At 38.5% G+C, this 25,365-nt stretch overlaps 1 protein-coding gene across 1 annotated transcript; it reads left to right on the forward strand.

Moving 5' to 3' along the window:
* The first annotated feature begins 431 nt into the window (after positions 1–431).
* Positions 432–22,581, forward strand: LOC122642624 (probable WRKY transcription factor 20). Its single transcript, XM_043836155.1, has 6 exons — positions 432–818; positions 2,080–2,274; positions 10,153–10,720; positions 10,821–10,995; positions 11,091–11,249; positions 21,815–22,581. The coding sequence occupies exons 1-6, from the start codon at positions 480–482 to the stop codon at positions 22,323–22,325; spliced, it is 1,947 nt and encodes a 648-aa protein (XP_043692090.1). The 5' UTR covers positions 432–479; the 3' UTR covers positions 22,326–22,581.
* The last annotated feature ends 2,784 nt before the right edge of the window (positions 22,582–25,365 follow it).

A 25,365-nucleotide genomic window follows, 5' to 3' on the forward strand; every position in this document is an offset into this window, starting at 1 on the left:
ACTTTATAAAATATGATAATAATCAATTTATTGATTCATACGATCACATACGTGTATTAATACGACAATCAATACACGAACTTTCTAACTATACTCGTGATTTGACCAAACTGATACAAGCGATACACATCGGTATCGGCAGCTACCGATATTATCACCGATCCCGGGAACAAAATCCACGTTTTTGTATTAATTCACATCGGCAGGGTACAAAACGGGGAGTTTTCAGTCAAACGGGATAAGAGTTGGAGATAATTTTGCCAGATGATCACTTTAATCAGTGACAGCGAGGAAGTACTGCTTCCTGTCAAGACTGACATGACTAAAATACAAAAAACACTCAACCAGAGAGAAAAATACCAAAAATGCCCTCATAAACACAGATACGACGAGATCGCATCGACCATCGTTTTACTCTTCCGATCACAGAGAGACTTCTCTCCTCACCTCTGTCTTCTCACCTTATTCTGTACTCGATAATGGATGAGAATGTGAAGTTTGAAGTGGAATATTCACGAATAGAGACTCATGAAGAAGGATCTGCTACTTCTGAGCTTCGATTTGAGGGTTGTAATGGAGAAAACGGGTTCGTTACGGGTTCTAGTATTGTATTTAATGGCGACTCTGCGATAGGAAGCGATTTTCCCGTGAGATCGGATTGCAGTATTTTCCCAACTGCCGGATCCAACGCTGCTGCTAGATATAAATTGATGTCACCGGCCAGACTTCCAATTTCGCGGTCGCCGTGTTTGACGATCCCTCCTGGCTTGAGCCCTACTACTTTACTTGATTCCCCTGTTCTTCTATCCAACATGAAGGTTTGAGCTTTCCTTTAAAATTTTATACAATTTTAAACAAATTTTAATTTGGTAGTATTAGTGTTACTTGAAGAAGCCGTTTATACGTAATTGTTATGATCTAAAAGATTTAGATTTCTTACCAAAAAAATAAGAAAACAGATTTAGATTTCAATTTATCAATTATTGCTATATCTCTAACGAACTCGTACCCCCACATATTCACAGAGACTGGCGTTTTTTTTTTTTGGGGTTAAATTCGAATCTTTCTCTTAGAGTACATAAATTATCATCCTCGTTGTCATGGGGACGTAATCATACGCTGTCAGTGAAGCGAATCTCATCATACATTATTGAGGCTTCGTGTTCTTATTTCGTTTGTGCTCATTATATTGGAATCTTGTTGTGGTTATTGGTTAGGGATGTTATTATATTTTAGTTTCGTTTTCCTTTTGGGTGTGAACTGCAAAAGTTGGTGGATTTCAGCTGAGGCCATTAGTTAGATTCTGATGTTTGCTTTACGCTATTCTGTTTTGGTTCCTTTATGCCGGTATAGTATGATCTGACATTTTTAAATATCTGCCCTTTGTATTGACTTGCATTAAGAATCTGTCTCTCTCTTAAATCGACCACCTTTTCTTGTTCTGCAGGAAGTGTGGTTTTTCCACAGTATGCATCTTCCTTTTTCGGGGTTTTAGCTCTCCCTTGTGTCTTGGCCCAAGTCTGGTATTGTCTAAATAAAGGAAAAGGATGAATTTATATGGATAGGAATTGGTTATCCTAATTGAAATACACGAGTAACAGATTTCATTTAGTAGGAGTATCTCAATACATGGGAGTGATCAAATAGGTATTGTGTATTATGTTTATAGGTCTTTCATCGTATTTGTCAGAAATCATCCGATGTATGTTGTTCAATCGGTTTTATTCCTCTGCCTTTGATTGCATATGGTGGATGGTCTTTTTTTTTGGTCCTTTTTCGTGGATTACTGTGTTAGTTCTTCTTATTGTCAGTGAACAGGATTTCTGACTGGCTTTTTGAGATGCCACCCTGCTGTTTCTCTATTTCTTTATTTTTTCTTTTTCCCTCATGTTTTTTGTAGATATTGTATTGATGTTAATGTTCCATTCAGTCTTCTGGTTATGGCACTCTTAGGTCCACAAAAGTGAATAAACCTGCTGATTCCGTTTTTTACATCGCTGTATATCATCATGATTCAGTAGCCAAAAGAAAATCTCCCCAGTCAATAACTGTTATTTCCTTCACCTATTTGTTTTGCAGGTAGAGCCTTCCCCAACTACCGGTACCTTTTCCAAGCCTCAAATCATGCGTTCTTCTGTTCGTCCTGCCACAATCTCTTCTAAAACAGACACCACCAATGAAAATTCCAACAACGGAAGAACTTCTACTGACTTCGAGTTTAGACCCCATGCTAGAACAATCCCGGGTTCCAGCTTATCCTCATTGGGAACTTTGGTAACTGCCTATTTATTGTTTTGTTAATGAACAGAAGTTTGGGTGGTCGAATTTATATGCTGTTTTCTTCGAAACTATATTATCTTCAATTAATATGATTGAATGATTGTTTTACATATCCTGCATCCAAAGAACATTTGTATATGATAATGTAGAGCAGGTAACTGTAAATGGCACAGGTTGTATAGTCTAGTAAAATTGCACAATCTCAAACTTTTTTGGGTAAGAAAATTATTATGTCATACCTATCCCCCAACACCCCCCCCCCCCCAAAAAAAAGAGGAAAATTTATTAGGTCACAGCTCCATATTTTGTCAGACCAGGACACTTTTTCTTTGGAGAGGGTGGTGGAGGCTGATTAGGAATGATATATGAAGTGGGAAATTAGAAAAATGAATCATGTTTCCATTTTGCAAAAGCTATGAGATTTATAAACCTTGTACTTGCTCTTAGAGTCAATTATTTGGATCTAACTGCTAATTTGGCATGATGAATACAACATTAAAATGTGGGAGTACAGATTAAAAATAAAATACAACATATGAAAGGAACATTTTTAGGTGACACGCTTGTACTTGGGGGGCCTAGAGTAATGTTGAAGATAAATTAAATCAAGGTAGATGGAATAGAAAATATTTTTGAGAGATGCCTTTGCTTTTAGTGAAGTCTTCTCCTTGCATTAGTTACTAAGGTAGAAGGTGTCAAGGCCTTCTACTGCCTAGGTTGTGAGGCATAAGGTTAGGAGCTCTCCTGACTGATTTGAATATTATTGTTAGCATGATTGTTGCAGTTGATTTAGACATTACGAGCTTGTCTGGTACTCTTGGAGGCCTGAGTCTTGAGGAGGGTAGTGGATGTGGTGGATATGGCTAGTACAGTGATGGCTCTTGATTCCCCATTGAGTTTAAGGGTCAAACACGAAGTGGGTCATCTTTTGTGGAGAGCATCTTCTCTTCCTTGGTCCTTCTACAATATATGCTTGCCATAGTTATCAAGGTGTCACCTTGACACCTTGTTGGTGTCACTGTTGCCTTGATTTCCCCTCTTCAACGCCTAAAATCACCTAGATGCCGTGACAACTATTATATCTGCTCGACCAAGCAGTTGTACTGGATCCACATACGCACCTTCACAACCCGGTAATCTATACCCTAGCCCCTAGGTTGGGTTACCTTGCATATGCTGATGATTTCACCTATAGGGTTGCTAGATGTAGTCAATGATGTTCAATTGGGCTTCAGAAGACTTCATTTTGGTCCATGGTTTCGATAATAGGCCTTAGACCTTTTATTTTGGGTTTATTAATGTAATGGACCTCTTTTTTTGGGTGAATTAAAAATTCATTACCTAAAGGGGAAGAAGATACAATGAGCCCCTAGAAAGGGGAAGAAGAAAAAACAATGCAGAAGAAACAATACAGACAATGCAAAACCCAATCTCAGGAAGAGGAGGCAAAGGGCTGCAAAAGGGAGAGAGGCAAAACCCGGGACCATGGTTTGAGGATTTGGTATTGGATTGTTGCTTCAGGCAGATCAGATAAGGGGAAAATCTGTCCGCTATGGGCTGATCCAGATTGGTATCGAATACATTTCCAATACCGATTCCTAAATCTCTGCCCTGGATACAACCATATGCTTGTTCCTTGGGGAATCAACAGAACGAGAGGTGACCATAGATAACTTGCCTTTGACATCAAAAGAAATGACGTCCCAATCTGATGGAAGGGTGTGGGACTGGAGGACCATTTTCTGAGATTACGCTCCATCCATTATATGGTTAATAGCGACATCAAAGGCAAGGTTACCCACCACATCACAGGTTGACTTACCAGCAAAGGACATCCACCAGATCTATTCCCTGGAAGAATCCTACGTCTCTGATCCGGATTGGTATCGAATACATTTCCGATACCGATTCCTAAATCTCTGCCCAGGATACATCCATATGCTTGTTCCTTGGGGAATCAACAGAACAAGAGGTGACCATAGATAACTTGCCTTTGACATCAAAAGAAATGACGTCCCAAATCTGATGGAAGGGTGTTGGACTGGAGGACCATTTTCTGAGATTATGCTCCATCCATTATATGGTTAATAGCGACATCAAAGGCAAGGTTACCCACCACATCATAGGTTGACTTACCAGCAAAGGACATATCCACCAGATCTATTCCCTCGCGAATGGAAGAATCCTACGTCTCCTTGACCAACATTTTGCAAGGAGCTCTTCCCAAATATTAGAGGAAATAGAGTGGAGAAGAACACCTATAGGGTGCCAATGATCAAGCCAAAGGGAAGAGGTGGAGGCACTATCATCAATTTGGCAGGAAATGGCCCCGAGAGCAATAGGTCTAAGCTTTAGAATCTTGTGCTAGACGCATGAAGCATCAGTGATGGAAGGAGCAATCTAGATAGAATCACTGCGAAGAAGACCATAGAAGACCTAATCGATCCAAATACTTTTCTTCTTTGCCACAAGCTTCCAGATTAGCTTGAGAATACCAACTGAATTTAACTCTTTGGTTCTTCGCAAGCCAAGACCTCCCTCATCCTTTGGAAGACAGACAACAGCCCAATTGGTCAGGTGAAGGAATCTAGAGAAAAGCTTGCCCTTCCAAAGTTGGAGTTTCTTGTGAATAAGGTCCAACATAGGATTGCAATAATAAGCTATCAACCTGGTCAGAATCAAAGGCAAGCCCAAGTACTTGACCGGAAGGTGGTTGATGGAGAACCCAAGACACAACAATTTGGCAGTAATGCACCTCTTTTATAAACCTAAAAGTTAGGATGTAAGGGGGTATACGGAATTAAGTATATAGAGAAGATTGTGTGTGTTACATGCTTGGCTTACCTGTCTTGGAAGAGATAAGGACGGTAGACTCGGGAGAGAATTTAGGAAATAAATTGGATTAATTAGGAGGTAGCCGAACCTCACTTCTCATAAGAGAATAAATGAAAACAGAAAATATTGGAATTTTGGGCTCTACGGAGGTAGCCTTGCCTCACCCTCTAATGAGGGAAATTTTAGTAGATTCAAGCTATCCTTCATTCCTTCAACTTGCTAATAAATAGGTTGCATAAGAATGACAACGGTTACATAATTGACAGATCACCACTAATGCTAGTTACAACTTATCCCACTCACACACTACTCATACGTGCATTCACTTACCCCATACTGACTCAACCACTTCTATCCATAACTACAATATGTAACTAATGTCCATAACTCACACAATAAGTACTATTACTACAACTGCACACTCATACACATAGGAACATCATTGCATGGCGTGCATCCCACTATGCACGTAACAATGTGGGTCCCATGTGCTGTTAATTTAGTCTAGAAAGAGCCTTTTTTAGTTAAGTATTTTGTGTCTTAATGTTTAGGTCAATTTCCTTTTAGTTAGCATCCTTTTTGATTTGTTTAGATTTTGCCATCGTTTCTATTTTCAGTTTTTTAGAAGATTTAGGTTAGATTGGATCTATATTGAGCTACTAATTTGGGTTTTGGGTCTAGTAGGATACTTGGGACTTATTTCTATTTTTGGGATAATCATGTAATCTTTCATTTTATTTGGTAGATTGCGTAGGATATTGAGTTTCTCTGTTTGAGTTGATTTCAATCTCCTGTTTAAGAGTTTCTATTTTTAGGAGTTTTATTTTCCTATTAATATGCATGTAATCCTACACTGGATTTAGTAGAAGAATTTGGAGAAGAGATTTGAGAATGTGTTGGCTTGTCAGAGTTACAGAGACCACCTTTTATTTATAGAGATGAAGAAGACTTACAAATAAGGAATGCTAGCTAGGGCTGACTCATAGGCCTTATCTAGTAAGCAGATACAATGAATCTGAACATTACATGGAGAACCAAACCAAGTAAGAGAACTGGACCAAACCTTCAACAGTTTTGAATAATGGAATGAAGTTAGTTTGAGTTACCAGTGTGATGTGTGACTGCTGCCCATGTGGCCTTCTCCCTCCTTTCCCTAGCTCTTCTCTCTTCTCTCCTTACTGTTCATGTTAATGTTTATGGGTACTGTTTACAGCCGAGGAACAACTCCTTTTCTTCTCTTATTCTCTCTCTTAAGTCCACCGCAGATCCTTCTTTTGATCTGCATTACTGTTGTGGTGGACTTTGAGAGATTCTTTAGGCAGATTATAACATGGCTGTCATTTTTCATAGAGTCAGAGCAATGGTTCCGTTGGTCCCAGGGGTAGCCTAATGATTTTGACCCTCCCTGGAACAGTAAATGGTATTGACACAGCTCTAGGCTTGTAAACTTAAAATACGGAATGCCAAACTAGTGCAGTAGCAATATCATGGCTGGAGCCGCTGGACTGGCATGACCCAGTCTGGAAACACAAACTGAGGCGAACTGGAACCAACTGGGTTTTTGGTCAGAAGGGTCTGGTAGTGATTTACTTTTTTTTTTTTTTGGGAAATTTATGTTTACCACCCCTGTGGTTTCAAACAATTACGTCTACCCCTCCTGGAATTTCATCTGTTTCATAAACCTCCCTTGTATTTTGAAAGATTCTTACAAACGTACCCTTAGATGAGCACAGTTAAGTGACAATGTCATCGCCCAAATATTAACTAAATGCCCATAATACCCTCAATGAAGATGCTTTTACATAAGGGAAATTTACGTCTACCACCCCTGTGTTTTCAAATAATTACATCTACCATCCCTAGAATGTAAAAAATTGTCTGTACCCCTGAGTGCTAACTCTGTTAGTTTTATTTTGAAAAGACAATTTTATCCTTTCTTATTTGTTATTAATAAACTCACCCCACCCACCCTTGTTATCATTGCATACCTTGTTATCTGGAGCGACAAGGGTTAGGATTCGACGACCTTCCATTTTGCAACCACCTGCTGCTCCGGCGGAAGTGCTATGCTTGATTTTTGAGTTCATAAGTCTTCGGATTTCAGCTGTGTTGAGCCGAGTGAGTAACTACGCCGCAATGTTACAGTGAACAGAGCTCCAGTTAAGCTATACGATCTTGACTTGCAACAAGATTAGAAGTCAGGTTTTTCTCATTACCTATTGTCGAAATCGAAGTCTTTCTACCTAAAATCCTAGTAATTGTATTCATAATTCCTACCGTGTTATTCTCTAATGTTTCAATATCTAATTCTGGTCTTTCTAAGCTTTTCCCAGATGGGTCTGCAATCCTACCTATTGCACCACCGATCAAAGCAACAACTTTGTGGTCACATCTTTGAAACCATGATAGTACATTAATACCAAGCAAGAAGAGCACCTGATCTACCCCAAAACCTCTGGTGGCAGAGCCTACCCATATGCAACTCCACTGCCAGTCCCAGGCTCATACTATAACCCATACGCAGCTCCACCGCCAGTCCCAAGCTCATACTACAACCCATACCCAAGTTCGAGGTCTGTTTTCAGACGACCAGCGGCGACACCTTCCTCCGCATCCTGACAATCACAATCATCGCCATAAACGTCATCATGGGTGTTATCTCCTTAATCATCTGGCTCATCATCTGCCCTCGCGTCACCGAGTTTCAACTTGATTCGACCTCTAAACCAATGTTGCTCCACCAAAGGACTCCTACGCTGCTGAGATCTAATTCCCTGTTCCCTGACGACCACCACTAACCCTTGGTTTTGTGGGCTCTGAAAATGGTTATCATCTTTGTTTTCTTCTTCTGTGAAATGGTGATAGCGTGGGGTGGGGCTGGGTTGCAAGGGAGGAGGTGGGGCGGTGGATTGGGATGAAGGGGGTTTTGCAGAGGATCTGTGGGCGACGACTTTCCCTTTTGAGACAATGGTGTTTCAAACAAATGGGGGTAAATATGTAAAAGCATCTTCATTAAGGGTATTACGGGCATTTAGTTAATGTTTGGGCAATGACATCATCACTTAACTGTTCTCATCTAACAGTAGGGGTACGTTTGTAAGAATCTTTCAATATACAGGGGAGGTTTATGAAATAGATGAAATTCCAGGGGTGGTAAATGTAAATTTCCCTAATAAACAAATTAAAAAGGGCAAAATTGTCTTTTCAAAATAAAACTAACAAAGTTAGCACTCAGGGGTACGGATGTAATTTTTAAAATTCCAGGGGTGATTGATGTAATTGTTTGAAAACATAGGGTTGATAGACGTAAATTTTCTTCTTTTTTTTTTTTAAAATTGGGGTTACTTGTAATATTTTATTTTATTGTGTTTTGTTTTGGGTAAGCTACTGGGAGACAAGTTAATATTTTCCTTGTTTAGTTTCCTAGTTAGTAGTTTCTATTTCCTGTTTTGGTTGGAGTCTTTTATTTTATGTATGCATGCAGTTTCTAATTCCAATATCTGTGAAATGGACTTAATTTTGCCCCCATTTCACCGAAATATTTTGGGTTTGGTGGGCCAAAATGGCCTTCCCTTCGAAATTTTGAACCTTGCATTCAGTTGAAGGAGAGTTTTAAGTAGAGTGGTGATGCAGTTACATTAGACATTCATCCTGTATGGGAGACCCATAGAGTGCTGGTGGCAGTCCAATGGACTGAAAACAAGCTTTGGGCAGTTATATAGGTTGGGCCTTTTATTTTCTTTGGTTTCATTGTAACAAGCCTAATTTTTATAAGCCCTTGAAGTGGGAGTAAAGTAAATACACAGGATTAATAGTTAAGTGTCTGAGTTATATTAGGATGTTTAATAGCTTTTAAGAGTTCTGTTTTAAGTTTATTTACTATATTTAAAAGAGTGATTAGGAGTCCTTTTATGAGTCAATTTAGGAATTTAAGGAGGTCTAATTTATGTAATACACCTTCCATCAATTAAGATGGTTTGAATAAAAAAATTGAGGCTTTTTCTGGAGGATTTTGGTGCTGTTGAGCTGTGCAAACGGGATTGGAGTTCCATATCTGATCTCCCTCCTAGTTTTGTTCATCTCTAAAATCAGGTGTGATCTTTTCTCTCTTCTTCTCTGTTTTTTTTTTTTTTCTAATTCTAATACTAGTTCTGATTCCAAACAAATATTTTCAATCTAATTCTGAAATCTTATTACAACTAGACATCTTCAAATATGAGATTTCTGTATCTATTTTTGTGAAGAAATTTTTTTTTCAACCGAATATCTGCTTAACTTGTTTAACTGAATTCTATTTAGATCCTTAATTTATTCATCAATTCTGCAGCTTTCTAGCTTTCCTACTTCCTGTATGTTTGCTTCATAACTCTTAACTCTACTTTTGTCTGTCAGATTTAATCATCTTTTGCAAACTTGTTACTGACTGATAGAGAAATCTGCCAGAATTTCATGCATATCAAATTTGTTTTGATTGAGTTATTTAATTTAATTTTAATCTGGTCTTTATTCCTATACCTGCGAACCTTTTGCAAGCTATTCTTCCACTGGAATTCCCTGGTTCGGGGTTAGCAGTAAGGATGAAATATGATTTGTGTGGGTGATTGGAATTAGATTTAGTAGTTTGAGTCTCTTCATTGAGAAGTAGAATCAATTACTTTTGAAGAATCTAAAGCTTGTGACTTATGAGAATGTGGGAAAGACCTTGAACTTTTACTGAGGGGCAATGTCCAGCCAGGGCATCACGTCAGATGTAAATTCTGCATGAATAGGCCCTATCCAATTTTAGACTTTAGATACCATCCCCTCACTCCAACCCCCAAACAAGGAGAGGTATTATCAAACTCAGTAATTTGGGTGGGAGGGTTTTATTTCTAGGAGTGCATTTATAACACACCTGCTCCTTTTTATGGGTGGTAAGTATACATTTTTTCATGGCCATTTGTATCTTAATAGTTTTATTAGTATTTGCTGGGATGAAAAACACTTCAGGACATGTTTTCAGTTATCAGTTGCCTAACTTTTTCTATTGCTTTCAAGGCTCCCGCAGGCCCAAAGTATCAGCAGTCTGAGCCATTTGTACAGGCCCAACGTCAATGTCAGTCTCAATCATATGGGAAGCCACTTTCAGCTGAAAATGAGAGTGTGACAGTCTCCTCACATGAACTGAAACTATCTGTAAATGCACCAAACCCACCAATTCCATTGGTTAATTCCAGGGACAATTCATCTGTGCAAGTTGCTGATGATTTGCCACGGCATCAAGCATCAGATACTGGGCTCCAAGCATTGCAGTCAGATCATAGAGGCACCAATACTTCAACCATGGCTGAGAGGTTCTCAGAGGATGGATACAACTGGAGAAAATATGGACAGAAACATGTGAAAGGGAGTGAACATCCACGAAGCTATTACAAATGTACACATCCTAACTGCCAAGTGAAAAAGCAATTGGAACGATCTCATGATGGGCAGATTACAGAGATTATATATAAGGGTAGCCATGATCATCCTAAACCTCAACCTAGCCGTCGCTCAGCAGTTGGTATGATTTTGTCCATCCATGAAGAAAGACCTGATAGGTTTTCTTCTTTAACTAGCACAGAAGGTAATTTAAGAATCTACGCTGGTGATTCATAATTTAACACTTTTTAGTGAATAAATTACTTGATTTTGTTCTTCCTTTCTTGACATGCTCATATTTGAAGACAAATCATCCAATGCACATGGCCAGACATCTCATCAGATTGAGCCAAATGGTACACATGAGCTCTCTCCTGTAACAGCAAGTGATGATGATGTAGAGGGCACAGCTGCACAATCAAACAGGATTGATGATGAGGTTGATGATGATGATGATGATGATCCTGAGTCGAAGCGCAGGTGTGTCTAATATGATCTAGATCCTGATTAATTATTCTGAGTTAGTGCATCCATGAGCCAATATTTTGTAACTTCTTGTAACAAATTTTAAGCAGGAAAAAGGATATTGGTTGTTTAGATGTTACTCCAATGGGTAAACCAACTCGAGAACCGCGTGTTGTTGTACAAACTCTAAGTGAGGTTGATATACTGGATGATGGATACCGCTGGCGCAAGTATGGGCAGAAAGTAGTGAAAGGAAACCCAAATCCGAGGTATATGCAAATATTGTTGATCCTATGTGAAGTTAAGTGCCTGTTTCGTTGTAAAAATTTCCCCGTAAATGATACTTTACATGAAAATTCGTATCTTTCAGTGTCATTCTTTGCATTTTATGTCAAAAGAAACAGCAGCCAATCTTATTTTTGTAAAATTTTCCTTTTCCACATTTTTTTACATGGAAACAGTAACAACATAAGAACTAGGAAACCAATACCCACAACAATAGAAAGAAGGAAGAAGAAGATGATGGAGAAAAGAGGAGTGACCCCTAAAGTTCACGGTAAGGTTGCTCCATTGAAACCAAGTGGTTGCAGTTTTGAGTCAGGATACAGCCTCTACGCGAAGCGGTGGTAAGACTGCATACATTATGACCCTCCCTAGATACCACAGTGGCAGGAGCCTTTTGCACTGGAAAAGCCTTTTTTGTTTTTTCCTGAACCCTAGAGCTCACGGTAGGTCAAAAGAGCCTAATGTAGTACTGATTTGAATGCTCAAATTAGTAGCCAATAACAAGATCTTTTAATCAAAGGAAGGTTCAGATTAGGGAGATTTTAAATAGCACAAAATCAGGTAGTTGGGTGGAGCTGTAATTAAGGTCGAGTGTAAGGATTAAGGAATAGGGGTGGGAACGTTTACTGAAAATATGACCTCAATCTGATGGTTAGATCAGCAATTATGGGTGATTCCTAATAGCAATAGGATTACGGGTAAAATTGTAATGTAACTTCTGTAATTAGGGTTCAGAGGTTGAAGATAGATTGCAGGTTTTCAGACATGAAAATAACCTATAAACAGTAGCTTAATAGGTTTAGCAAATCAGAAATTGAATTTGATGAAAACAGGGTTTTAACAAGGCAAAGGGTAAAGCACAGATTTCACTCCAGCAGCCAATTGGCTGAAACTTGAATTGAGTTTGCCTTCTAGGGTTCTTGAGATTCAGTTAAAGTTTCAGTCAAATCAGGTGGCTGGTTTGCTTAATCCCCTCCAAAAAAAAATAAATGTTGCGATCTAGTTGCAGAATTTCAGATTAGAGTTTTGTTAATAGCTGTGATTAAAGAATAAGAATAGTAAATCAGTAAACAGTAGCAGCAATAGAACACGAACAACAGAAAATAACACCCGGGCTTCACACCACAAGATGGTGCGATTGGATCAAACACCAATCTCCTTGATCAAATTCAAGGGGTTTCTTGATCAAACACAAGAGGTTCTTCAATGGAGAAGAAGAGTAGCAACAACAGATTTTTCATCATCAAATTCGTGTCCAATGCTTGCCCCCCTTACAAACCTTATATAAAAGGCTCAAAAATAGACTCAAACACTGAGAAGGAAAGGCCTAACCCATTCCTTAAGGCCCCGTTTGTGAACCATTTTTAAATGTCATAAATGCCCCTGATCCACTTAAGTGAAGATCCATTTCACCACATTTTTTTGTAGAATCAATTCTCAAATGGTAGAAATATCATTTTGGTGTTTCCTAAATGAGGCCCAAAGCTGATTCTAAAGTTCAATCCATTTAAAAAAAAACAGTAAAATGAACCGGTGATGCCATACAGATTTTACCACATTTCTGTTCCCAAAAAGAGAAAAAAATAAAAAATAAAAAATAAACACCAGAAACAATATTTTGGAATGTTGCCATACACACCCAAAAGTCATCCTTCTCATGGCTTCCACCAATCATCTTCCTTGTCTTCAGATCTTGAGAGATAACAAGTAGGATAAAATGTAATAGAACAATTTAGTGACTTAGTAAGTTGGTTAACATAAAGAAGATCTAAAGGTAGATGGGGTACTTGAAGTACAAAAGTTAAAGTAGCAAGAGAAGGTAAGGAAACACAACCAGATGCAGATACCTAAGTAGAGGATCCTTCAACGAGTATGACTCTAGAAGTGATGCAGATTCATCATCGAAATGGGCTTATTTCTTTAGAAATAAGTCTAAGGTTGGGATATATATATATGTTGGGCCTTTGATCCCAAGGGTTTTTTATATAATAGGTTATTTTTATGGGCCTAAAGTTGGGGTACATGAGTTGCATACGGGATTAGCCCTATACTTAGTTTATTTTCATGTTTTTAATGTTTTAAATTGAACCGGTTCAAAGCTGGTTTGAAACAGTGGTTCAATTTAAGTGATTTTATTAGTTTTTCTTTTTAGTTGTTTAGTTGGGCTGGATTAGGACTCTATTTTGAGTCTATTTCAGTTTCCTAGTCAGTTTAAGTTAGTTAATAGGTTAAGGATTGAGTTAGGCCTTTCCTTTTTAATGTATGAGTCTAATTTTGAGTCTTTTATATAAGGTTGTGAGGGGGGCAAACATTGAATACGAATTTGATTAATAAAAACTCAGCTTTATGCTTGCTGCCTTTGCTCCATCGTGAGTGTGCCTTGTGAGTAATATCAAGGTTGCCTTGTGACTAATATCAAGGTGAAGGGATTGGTGGATCTCAATCAACTCCTTGCATCGTGAAGATCGGGATGGCTGCTATTTATCTCCTTGCATCTTGTAGATCGGGAGACCCCATTGTTCATCTTCAAAGCTGCTGCCATTGAAGATCAGTGTTCAAGTAAGTACTTTACAGTTTCAGCAATCACCCTTCTTCTCCTAATCCTCTAAACTTGCCCCATCAATCCCCATTGCCAATACTCAATCATTACTACTTTCCTCATCCACCATTAATACCATAGATCCATTAGAACCCTAAAACCTGCAACTATTCTTCTTCCCTTCTAGAAGGTCACATGCAAGGTGATTTTCGTGAGAATTTTTCCCAGCTAAATCTAACCGTTAGAACTTGCTAAAAATTTGAGCGAATCTTCCTCAAACCCTAAGAGAGACTCAATTCAAATTTCAGCACCATCCACCCAGCTGATTGTCTGAAATTACAGTTTTACCCCTCTCTCCTACTTCTACTAGGAAACCTCCATAACTCCAGATTTAACCATCTGATTTAGCTGTAACTTTCAGCATATAATCCCTTCCACCCTACCCACACTCGACCTAAAGCCCTTGCCCTAACTCCACCTCTAAACCCCAGATTCCATCACTTCCTTATTTCCCAAAACCCTAACCCTAGTTGCTGCCCAATTACATCTAAACTACTTTTACTCATCCAAAACCAATAAAACCTAGTTCATTAGACTCCCCTACACCTGCGCAGCTTTACCATATAAGATACCTATCCATTACCCTAACCCTAACCTTAAACTTGACCTGCAACTCCAATTTTGTCCCATCGAACCAGCAACTCAACAGGTCCTGGATGTCTGGCTCCTAGTACGTCTCCTACCTATCTAGGATTACATTAAGTGGTATTAGAGCCATGGATCAGCATGGCAATCCAGTACTGAATCCAACCCTTCCACCTCCACCAGATGAACAAGGTTTATCTACCCTACCCGCAGATGATAGTGAGGATGGGGCTGATTACTATGAAGACTTGGGTGAAGATTATGAAGATACCTGAGGAGTACATGTTGTAGCATGTATAATGATGGCTGAAACTGAAGGTGAAGATTGGCGATGTAGTTACATATTCTATACTCGTACGAAGGCTGGAGAGTGCATTGCTCAGATTATTGTTGATAGTGGCAATTGTGTTAATATGGTTTCTAAAAGATATGTGAAGAAGGCCAATCTGAAGTGTGAAAGGCACCCTCTACCTTACAAGGTTGCTTTGTTGAATGGAAACAAATTAGAGGTAAATAAAAGGTGTTATGTTCCTTTACAGCTCCAACACTATGCTGAAGAGGTTTGGTGCGACATCATCCAAATGTAGATGACTGATGTGTTATTGGGAAGACCCTAGTTATATGACAACGATGTTGTTATTTATGGAAGAAAAAGTCAGTGTGTGTTCCAACACAAGGAACAGCAGATCATTCTAAATCCTCTTAATCTACCCTCCGAGATGCGTAAATGACAAACCATGCGCACCAACCAGAAAGGGACAGATTGTGAGAGTAAAGTCTTAGCTATACCACAGAAGGAATTTGAGCAGACCAGCCATGATTCAGGTCTGATCCTAGCCATGGTTAAACAAGAAGTTGCTGCCCAGCCTGAGGTCAAGTTAGCACTGCTCATCAAGGAGTTATTGCATGGTTTTTTTGATGTAGTACTAGAGGAGCTGCCAAACGAGTTACCCCCCACTGAGTGATATTCAACATGTAATTGTGCCTGGTTCTATTTTACCAAATCTGCCAGCCTATAGAATGAGTCCTCCAGAGCATGATGAGCTTAAGAAGCAAATTGGAGAGCTGCTCCAAAAGGGTTTCATTCAAGAGAGCCTAAGTCCTTGTGTTGATACAGAAGGAAATGAAGAGATGATTCCACAGGAGAACAATAACCTTCAAGATGCTGTTCTTGAAGAGGTGGAGCTTGTGTCTCAAACATTAGATGAGAAGGTTGCTAACACTGAAAACTCTATGGACAGGACATTCACAGTTGCTGTTGATTCAGAAAAGGAATACATAGAGTTTGTTATGCCACCATGGTTCTTCGAAGAGAAAGCTCCACGCCTTGAAGATTTTATTCCTAATGTTCCTGCCTCACCAGAATTTTGTTTAGGAACGATCAAAGATGCTAATTACATGTTGATTCCCCCCCATCACTGCAAAATTCGAGGATGAATTTTTTCAAGCTGGGGAGAGTTGATGCAAATTCATCATCGAAATGGGCTTATTTCTTTAGAAATAAGTCTAAGGTTGGGATATATATATATGTTGGGCTTTTGATCCCAAGGTTTTTTTTTTATGTAATAGGCCACTTTTATGGGCCTAAAGTTGGGGTACATGAGTTGCATAAGGGATTAGCCATATACTTAGTTTATTTTCATGTTTTTAATGTTTTAAATTGAATCGGTCCAAAGCTGGTTTGAACTAGTGGTTCAATTTAAGTGATTTATTAGTTTTTCTTTTTAGTTGTTTAGTTGGGCTGGATTAGGACTCCATTTTTAGTCTATTTCAGTTTCCTAGTCAGTTTAAGTTAGCTAATAGGTTAAGGATTGGGTTAGGCATTTCCTTTTTAGTGTATGAGTCTAATTTTGAGTCTTTTATATAAGGTTGTAAGGGGGGCAAACATTGAATACGAATTTGATTAATAAAAACTCAGCTTTATGCTTGCTGCCTTTGCTCCATCGTGAGTGTGCCTTGTGAGTATATCAAGGTCAAGGGATTGGTGGATCTCCAATCGACTCCTTGCATTGTGAAGATCGGGAGGGCTGTTACTTATCTCCTTGCATCTTGTAGATCGGTTTTTCATCTTCAAAGCTGCTGCCATTGAAGATCAATGTTCTAGTAAGTACTTTACAGTTTCAGCAATCACCCTTCTTCTCCTAATCCTCTAAACCCAACCCCATCAATCCCCATTGCCAATACTCAATCATTACTACTTTCCTCATCCACCATTAATACCATAGATCCATTAGAACCCTAAAACCTGTAACTATTCTTCTTCCCTTCTAGAAGGTCACATGCAAGGTGATTTTCGTGAGAATTCTGCCCAACCAAATCTAATCGTTAGAACCTGCTAAAAATTTGAACGAATCTTCCTCAAACCCTAGGAGAGACTCGATTAAATTTCAACACCATCCACCCAACTAATTGTCTGAAATTACAGTTTTACCCCTCTCTCTTACTTCTACTAGGAAACCTCCATAACTCCTGATTTAACCATTTGATTTAGCTGTAACTTTCAGCATATATTCCCCTCCACCCTACCCACACTCGACCTAAAGCCCTTGCCCTAACTCCACCTCTAAACCCTAGATTCCATCACTTACCTATTTCCCAAAACTCTAACCGTAGTTGCTGCCCAATTACATCTAAACTATTTCTACTCATCCAAAACCAATAAAACCTAGTTCATTAGACTCCCCTACACCTGCCCAGCTTTATCATATAAGATACCTATCCATTACCCTAACCCTAACCCTAAACTTGACCTATAACTCCAATTTCGTCCCATCGAACCAGCAGCTCAACAGGTCCTGGATGTCTGGCTCCTAGTAGGTCTCCTACCTATCTAGGACTACATTAAGAAGAGTGACTGATCTTTTGAAAAGAAGAGAATTCATGGGACTTAGTAGTCATATGGGGCGTCGGGGGTCAATAACCCATGGTATCGAGGAAGAGGAGGCAAGAAATGCCCTAGTACCTGAGTGAGAAATTATAGCAATGGATGTAGATGCAAATGTCTAAAGTTGCTGAACACGTTTAAGTAATTGATTTACATGGTCATTGTGTAATGGAGAGAGAGACCGACTACCTTCCGAGGTAGAAGCAAAATTTGAATCCGAAGATGACACCCTTTTAGAACTCCCTTTTGATGTAGTAGTATTAGTGGACGGAACTGCTGAGCCCACTCAGGTTTACCATGCTTCGCGAAACGTGTATCAATAGTATGATTGACTTTTCCATAGTAAGTACACAGATGTATGCCTTGATCAGGTTGCTGTCCTCTGCCTCTACCGCCACCACAACATTGTCCTCCCCTTGAACCTTTACCTCTGCCAGGAAAACCAGTACCATGGTGTTAGGTACTTAACTGATACGCCAAAAGCTACAGAGCTAATGGAACGCGTTAAATCAAGCCCTTTAACCTATCCCATACTAGGCTAGTCCAACATAGCGCCCATACACTAGATTGGACCCCATTAGGCACTTAACAGACCACCACGCTTCTGTAGCCGTCGTCCTCGGCGGCTCTCACTCTAGGCAGCTTTCACTCTAGGGGTAGGTAGCCCTTTCCAAGTGGCTCCATTCTGCTCCAAGGTTTTTTCCTGGCGGCAGGTAGCCTTTTCTTGACGGCTTTCACTCTACTCTAGGTAGCCCTTTTCCGTGACTCGAACCCATGACGTGGTGCCTAATTCTGATACCAAATGTTAGGTAATTGACCGATACGCCAAAAGCTCCAGAGCTGATGGAACGCGTTAAATCAAGCCCTTTAACCTAATCCCGTACTAGGCTGGCCCAATCTAGCGCCCATACACTAGAGTGGATCCCATGTGGCACATAATACATGGCCACGACTATCACTGTTAAAAAGGCTAAAATATCCTTAGAAGAGGACAGTTCTAATTTAGGAAGGGAGAGACACAATGCATTGAATCCAACAAAATGCCTCATTCATAGAAGGTATCTTTTCTCCTTCAAGGATCCGGCTTTTGATAGGCTGCAAATCAAATCTAAGTTGGACAAAAATTTAGCCAATAAGAAACTCTGCACACTGGGATTTTAAAACTTCGAGGTCAATAGACAGCGAGTGGCTCCCACAAGCCCTTCAGTGCATTATAATAATCACCCATTGATTTACCAATCTGTTTGACGGAGAAAAACTTCTCATAAAGATCACTCGAGACATGTTTTTATTCTGAGAGAAACTTTCTTTAAGATCGTTCCAGACACCTTTGGCAATGGTGTGGAACATAACATTAGCTACAACAGATGACTCCATGTTGTTCAAGAGCCATACGAGGAGAGTATCATTTTCAGCCATCCATTCTTTATACACTTTTTAGATTCGGGAGGTGGAGGGTCATGAATTAAAATACTCCATATTCTGCTTGGCATTGATGTAAACCTTTATTGCTTATCCCCGGAGAGATAATTGGAGGCACCATTGAGCTTGATGATGTACTTTGGACATTTACAGAGTTCATTGGGAATTTTGAATTTTATATATATATATATATAAGGATAATCAGCAGCAATATCACCTTAAAATACCACAAATCTGTCAGATACAGCAGCCCAAACATAGATAAAAATATAAAACTGAATGACTAGCAGCAGTACCAACAATAAACACAACTCTGGTCAGATATAGAAGTCCTCTAGAAGTCAAGACAACTCTTTAGATGGGACGACAATCCTGGACAGTGATGGCAGGCCAATAGAGTATCAAAACCCCACAATATGATGATGATCCAATGGATGAGAATTAGGAACCAAAAACTCAGTTTTGGGAAGATTTTGTGCCATAGAAAACGAAAGGCTTGGATGAGCATCAAACTAAGGTCGAAGGACCTTGCTTGATGGACCTTTAATGCCTCAAAATATTAGAGGGATCTGACCATCAGATCCCCTGTAATGGTAGTTATCGATTCTGCCCAAAAAGCCCTAAAAACAGGGCATCTGCTGGATATAAAAGAACTCAGAAAATCACTGCTGCAGGAGGAAAGTCATCAGGGGAATCTATACTGCAGGTAATGTGCTTCATGTACTTGTTATTTGATGCTTTCAAGGAAGATTCATGTTGTAGAGTGGTCCACGCAAGATACAGCCAGTAGATCTATAAAACAGCAACACTCCATGTAAGAAACCCTAGTTTTTCATGTTTTTCCCAACTAGGGTTTCATAGAATATACAGCAACATCGGTTGCTGCAGACAACAAGAAGAAAAGCCCTAAAGGACTTTCAAAACAGAGAAAAAGAGTAGTAGGAACTGATCAGACTGGCTCTGATACCATGTAACAATAGAAGAACCATGAGACCAACACCTACAACACTAGAAAGAAGAGAAAGAGAAGGTGAAGTTGATGGAGAAAAGAGGCAAGAAACCTAGAGCTCATGGTAGGTTCCAAATAGCCTTACTGTGAGCTCTGGGCCAGTATATATAACTTAACTTAAAAATTGAAATTACAAATGAGGGAATAACTTAAATTACACTTAAAACCAAAACTAAGAAAAACAGTGACAAATCTATACGACTTAACAGAAACAAAAAGAGTCCAAGGAGAAAATTATCCAAATCATTTTGGTGTTTCATTGCCTTGATTTTCTATAGCATGTACAACTCAACTGAATCAAGCGTTACCATAATCAATGGGGTAGGCTACTTGAATGTTTCACCATTCAATTCTATTTAACGTCATATTTAGCAATAACCTCTAATCATCTGTATATTTTCTCACACTATTTCAATTTCATCCTATCTTTTAACTCCTCTAATGTGCACCATGTTACTCCTCAAAGTTGCATTTAATAGCTTTTGTAATGCATTCCCAAATCACCTGGGACTACTTCCCCTCAACTTATCATCTCTTAGAGCCTCTCCTAAATTATCTCAAATGTGTTCGTTTCTTATTTTATCTTTTTCTCGTTTTTCAACTCATCAATTTTAACTACATATTTTATTTATATGTTGTCTTTTATTGCCCAACATTCAGCTCAATGCAATATTGCTGGTAATTGGCATATAGCGTCATTAACTTAAGTGTCATAAACCATAATTCCTTTTAGTTGTATTCCAAATAAAGATCTACGTCTATCCTTCTTCTAATAATCTTCTTCGCAAAAGATTAACGTTGAATTTGATCCCACACAAACTTGCTCAAGATCGATGCAGGAAACTCTGTATGTTATGTACATAGAATGTCAATTCTGTTTTTCTTTTCATGCCCTCATATTCCAACCATTTGGGTCTTAGATGATACCGATCCACTATCCCATTCTAACTATTTGTATCTTCTTTATTTTCTGTAGCATGGTTATTAAAAATGACCTAGACATTAACTAGCTTGGTCCAATATGATCTAATCCTATATTTTGTTTAATATGGAGAAGTTTATTTGGTGAGGGACAGATGCAGATCTTCTTTGTTGGAAGATGGTGAACACATAATACCAGGCAGAGATGTGGAAAAATCCTTAATTGCTCTCAAATAATGGAAGAACCCTACCTACTAACAACCGTATTTCAACCATTTATGTTTGGTTTATGTCTACTAACACAGCTTTATGCCAATTATTTTGGTCATTTAGAAAATGCTGAATCCATCATCTCTCTCTTTAACAATGGCTGTATCTTCTGTTAAATCATAAACTACCAGTTTTGGCTCTCAGTTTTTGTCCACTGAATTGATGAAATTTTTATTAGCTTATAAGAATTGAACTAGAGACCTACAACAAAAAGAATACAGTGAAATAAATACTCCCAACATACATAGACGTCCTCTGTAAACTCCCACAGAAACTTGTCAACGACTTAAAAACTAGGAATATTTATAAGTGAGAATATTGATTTATCTTAAGTTTGTTTTCTTTTCTGACAAATAACTTGCCACAAATTGAGCTACATAGTTTACCCCCGAAAAAAGGTCTTTGTAACTGTATCTTTAATTTATGGAAAATGATATCTTGAATCCAGTGGCACGAAGTTCCATGAGCTCCTGATGCATTGACTCCCCTTGGAATCACAGGACTGCAGCCCGATGCTCACATATGTATGGGATCTTTGCAAGAATCACCATCTTCCTTACAATAATGCTTCATTTTGGGAAACTAATTAGAGAATAATTAGTACTCTTAGGACCCATGCGAGAGGTGTATGGAGATTTTGGTACCACAGTGGGTTTACTCTAGCAGAACCTTAATTTTTATGTTACAAAATGGTGAATTCAAAACCTGTCTGTATGAACTTCTTTCCTCCTTCAATTAAAGATGAAAATTGCAGTATGTGGCTATTCATTTATGGAGATACATTTCATGATTATTGGAGAATCTGATTTTCTGGTTGTCTTAGATCTATGGTGATTGTTAACCTGGTCATGTTATGCAGGAGTTACTACAAGTGCACGAATGCTGGATGTCCAGTTAGGAAGCATGTGGAGAGGGCATCACATGATCCAAAAGCAGTAATAACCACATATGAGGGGAAACATAACCACGATGTACCTGCTGCTAGAAGTAATAGTCATGACACAGCAGGAACTACTATTCACAACATGGCTCTAAATAGCATGTTGAGGACTAGGTCAGAAGAAAGTGACACCATTAGCCTTGATCTTGGAGTAGGCATTAACTCAAGTCCTGAAAATAGATCAATTGAGAAACAGCAGATGCCTGATATTCAGCCTGTTCAAAGTCTAACCAACATTGCCGGTCCCGGTTGTAGTAGTATAATTCAAGCAACATCAGTTTCGGCCTATTATGGTGCTTTTAACAGTGGCATGGAGCAATATGCATCTAGAGAAGACCAGGGTGAAGGCTTCAGCTTTGAGACTACACCTTTAAGTCATTCTTCTAACCCATATCAACAGAATGTGGGTAGATTACTATTGGGTCCATAAGATTGTTTAATGACTCCAAGGAAATAAAAGCTGCAGGTGTTATTTGCAGAAGGCAAATATCAATGTTTAGCTTGATGCAGGTATCATTATTTCCCATCCAATTAACTGTTGTTGCTGTCATCTTGTTTAGTATTCCCCAAGCAATTGCCTTTACCCTTCTTGAAGCTGCCTCTTGTTGTATATTTGATTTAACCTTTGTAAGCTGAAGACTAATGTACAAATGTGAAACTAATATACTCAAAGTTTCCAGTCCGACGATAGTATACTGTACACCTGACTAGAGCGCTTGGAGAAAGCTCTTTCAGTCGGATATCTGATCTATTTTTCGACGACTCTTGTTTGCAGATTGACAAATTGCAGCTCAACCGACACTTAGCTTAGGTTGTTGATGTGTGGTGTGCGATGTGCAAAAACACGATGCAATTCTGTTTAGGAGAAAAGTTTTCTGGTCCGTCAACAGATAACTGACACCATGATCTGGTGCTCTAGACCACTGTTAGCAAAAACGTGTTTAAAATGTCGTTTTAAACACATTTCCCTTTTTTACCGTTTTAAACACGTTTTGCTGTATGCTTCCCAAACATACGGTAACAAAGGGCAAACGGCAAGTATTCCCGTTTTAAACGCGTTTAAAACACGTTTCTATTTTTTTGGCGTTTTTTAAGTCTTTGGACTTAACTGACCATGTCTCTCTCTTCCGAACTCTGATCGGCTTAATTCTTTCACTGATGTAAAGATGACTCAAAGGGTTACATTTTTCATGATATCACCTTCAACTCAAAGTCAATGCATGGATACTGGAAATAGAAGCATGTATTTCAAATAAAAATTCCTCAATTTATATGAGAATAGTGGCGTTTTTTTGGTTCCTTTTTTTTGAAATATAAATGTTTAAAATCTGTATCGTCTGTTTTTCGTTTTTTACCATTCTCTATTTTTTTGACCGTCCGTTTGTAATTTTTTATCGTTTAAAATTCGTATTGTAAAATTTCGTTTTATTAATGTTCCCGTTTTTGCTAACTATGCTCTCGACCATGGAAACCAAATATATCCATTTTATTTGACAAAGGGTCTTTAATACCCTCGTTTTTTTTACTCTCCTATGCCCCTAAATCAACAAGGTCTGCCAACCAACGAACTCCTTCCCGTCTGTTTAATGTGTATTATTCTTTTAGGTGTGGTCAAAGATTTTGTATCAAGTTTCAACTTTTGCCAAGTAGTAAATAAAGTTTTGAAAATCTAAGATTATGAGAGAATGAATAGTAGTGGTCGAAGTACCATAACCGTGCACAGATATGTGCCAATATATGAATGGTTATTAATTGAATTAAGCTCTGAAATTTGGTATTTGACTAATCTAGATCAATTTTCTTTATCCAATGGTTGAAATTGCCGTATCATTTGTCAACGGGACCGTTTGAAAAGAACTTTATAAATGAGTCTCTGTAAAGAGAATTTTTTTTTTAATATTTTATTTTTATTTATGTTTTCATAGAGTACAAAATTTTTTCAAATACCCAAATGAACAAATCCAACAAATTGGATGGATTGTCATCAAGTTATCCTGGCTTACTCAAGGGACAGAGGAAGGATGGCCATGGTTGGTTTTTAACTTATTGTTGAATGTTTTGTATCTGAAGATATTTTATGATGTAAATATTCTTAAACAAAAAAACAAAAGGATGTAGCTGGAAACCGATTGACAACTTTTCTTTATCATGCCTTTTCTCTAAGAGGATTTGGGCAGAAGGTTTGTTAGGATTAAGGACTGAATTTCTCTAATGTAGAAATATTTGTGACTTTTTACATAGTTTGCTAGTATCCAACCCACACCCCATTTGAGATAACTCATTCTTCAAGGCTATTTTTTGCAATTACATGTTATTTTTTTGTGGAATACTGGAAATCATTGCCTCTTTTACCAATAGCCAATCGAACCCATATAAGGTTATGAACAATATTGATAAATGGATAATAGATCAAAACCTCCTTTCTTTTCATCTTCATGTCCATATAGCTACGAGCCCTTCACAATCTGAGTTAGTCTTGTCTATGGCGGACTTCCTTGAATTCATACACCTTGATCACCCCCTGGTTATTTGTGATGGCAGCTTCTTGAAAGATATAGAGCTGGTTGGGCTTTAGTTATATTTGGCAACAAAAATATTAGGGTAAATTACACGTCACCTTCTGGTTTTCAAACGAAACTCGAATCACCTCTTGGTTTTTGAAAAAACTCAAATCATCCCCTCTACAATAACGGTGTTAGTCTGCTGTTAGTTATTGATATGAAAGGATTATTTTATCCTTGTACTAAAACATTAGAATTAAATTTATAATACTACCCTTTCTTCATCTTCAACATTGGTCAAAGAGAGTTTAGGGATTTAAATTTATTTAACTGGCTGACATCATCACTTAACAGTATAAAACTAACGGTAGGGACTAATTTGTCATATTGGGTCTAATCTAGGGGGTGATTTGAGTTTTTTCAAAAACCAAGGGATGATCTGAGTTTCATTTGAAAACTAAGGGGTGACATGTAATTTATCCAAAAAATTATGGGTTAAATACGCGTACCCCCATGTAATGCACCCAATATTCCTCGTAACTTTCTAAGCTTCTGATAAGTCCATGTACCACCCCTCAATATTCTTTGTACCACCCCTGCTTTACCCTCCTAATGCCATTTAAGTCCACACCAGGTATTAAATGCTAAAAAATTACCAAACTACCCTTTCTTCTATCTTTTCTTAATTTTGAAAAGACCTAATTGCCCTGACCTATTTGTTAAATTTTGAAAAGACCAAAATGCCCTCATCTTCCCCAAATCATCATCTTCTTTTACGTACCCACCACCACCGCCACCCACCAAAATTAAAATCGTCCGAGCTCTCGAGCTCTCCTTTCGGCATTGGTGGGCGGCGGCGGTGGGTATATAAAAGAAGATGATGATTTGGGGAAGATGAGGGCATTTTGGTCTTTTCAAAATTTAACAAATAGATCAGGGCAATTAGGTCTTTTTGAAATTTAGAAAAGA

This window comes from Telopea speciosissima, chromosome 10 (genome assembly GCF_018873765.1).
Source record: "Telopea speciosissima isolate NSW1024214 ecotype Mountain lineage chromosome 10, Tspe_v1, whole genome shotgun sequence".
NCBI lineage: Eukaryota > Viridiplantae > Streptophyta > Magnoliopsida > Proteales > Proteaceae > Telopea > Telopea speciosissima.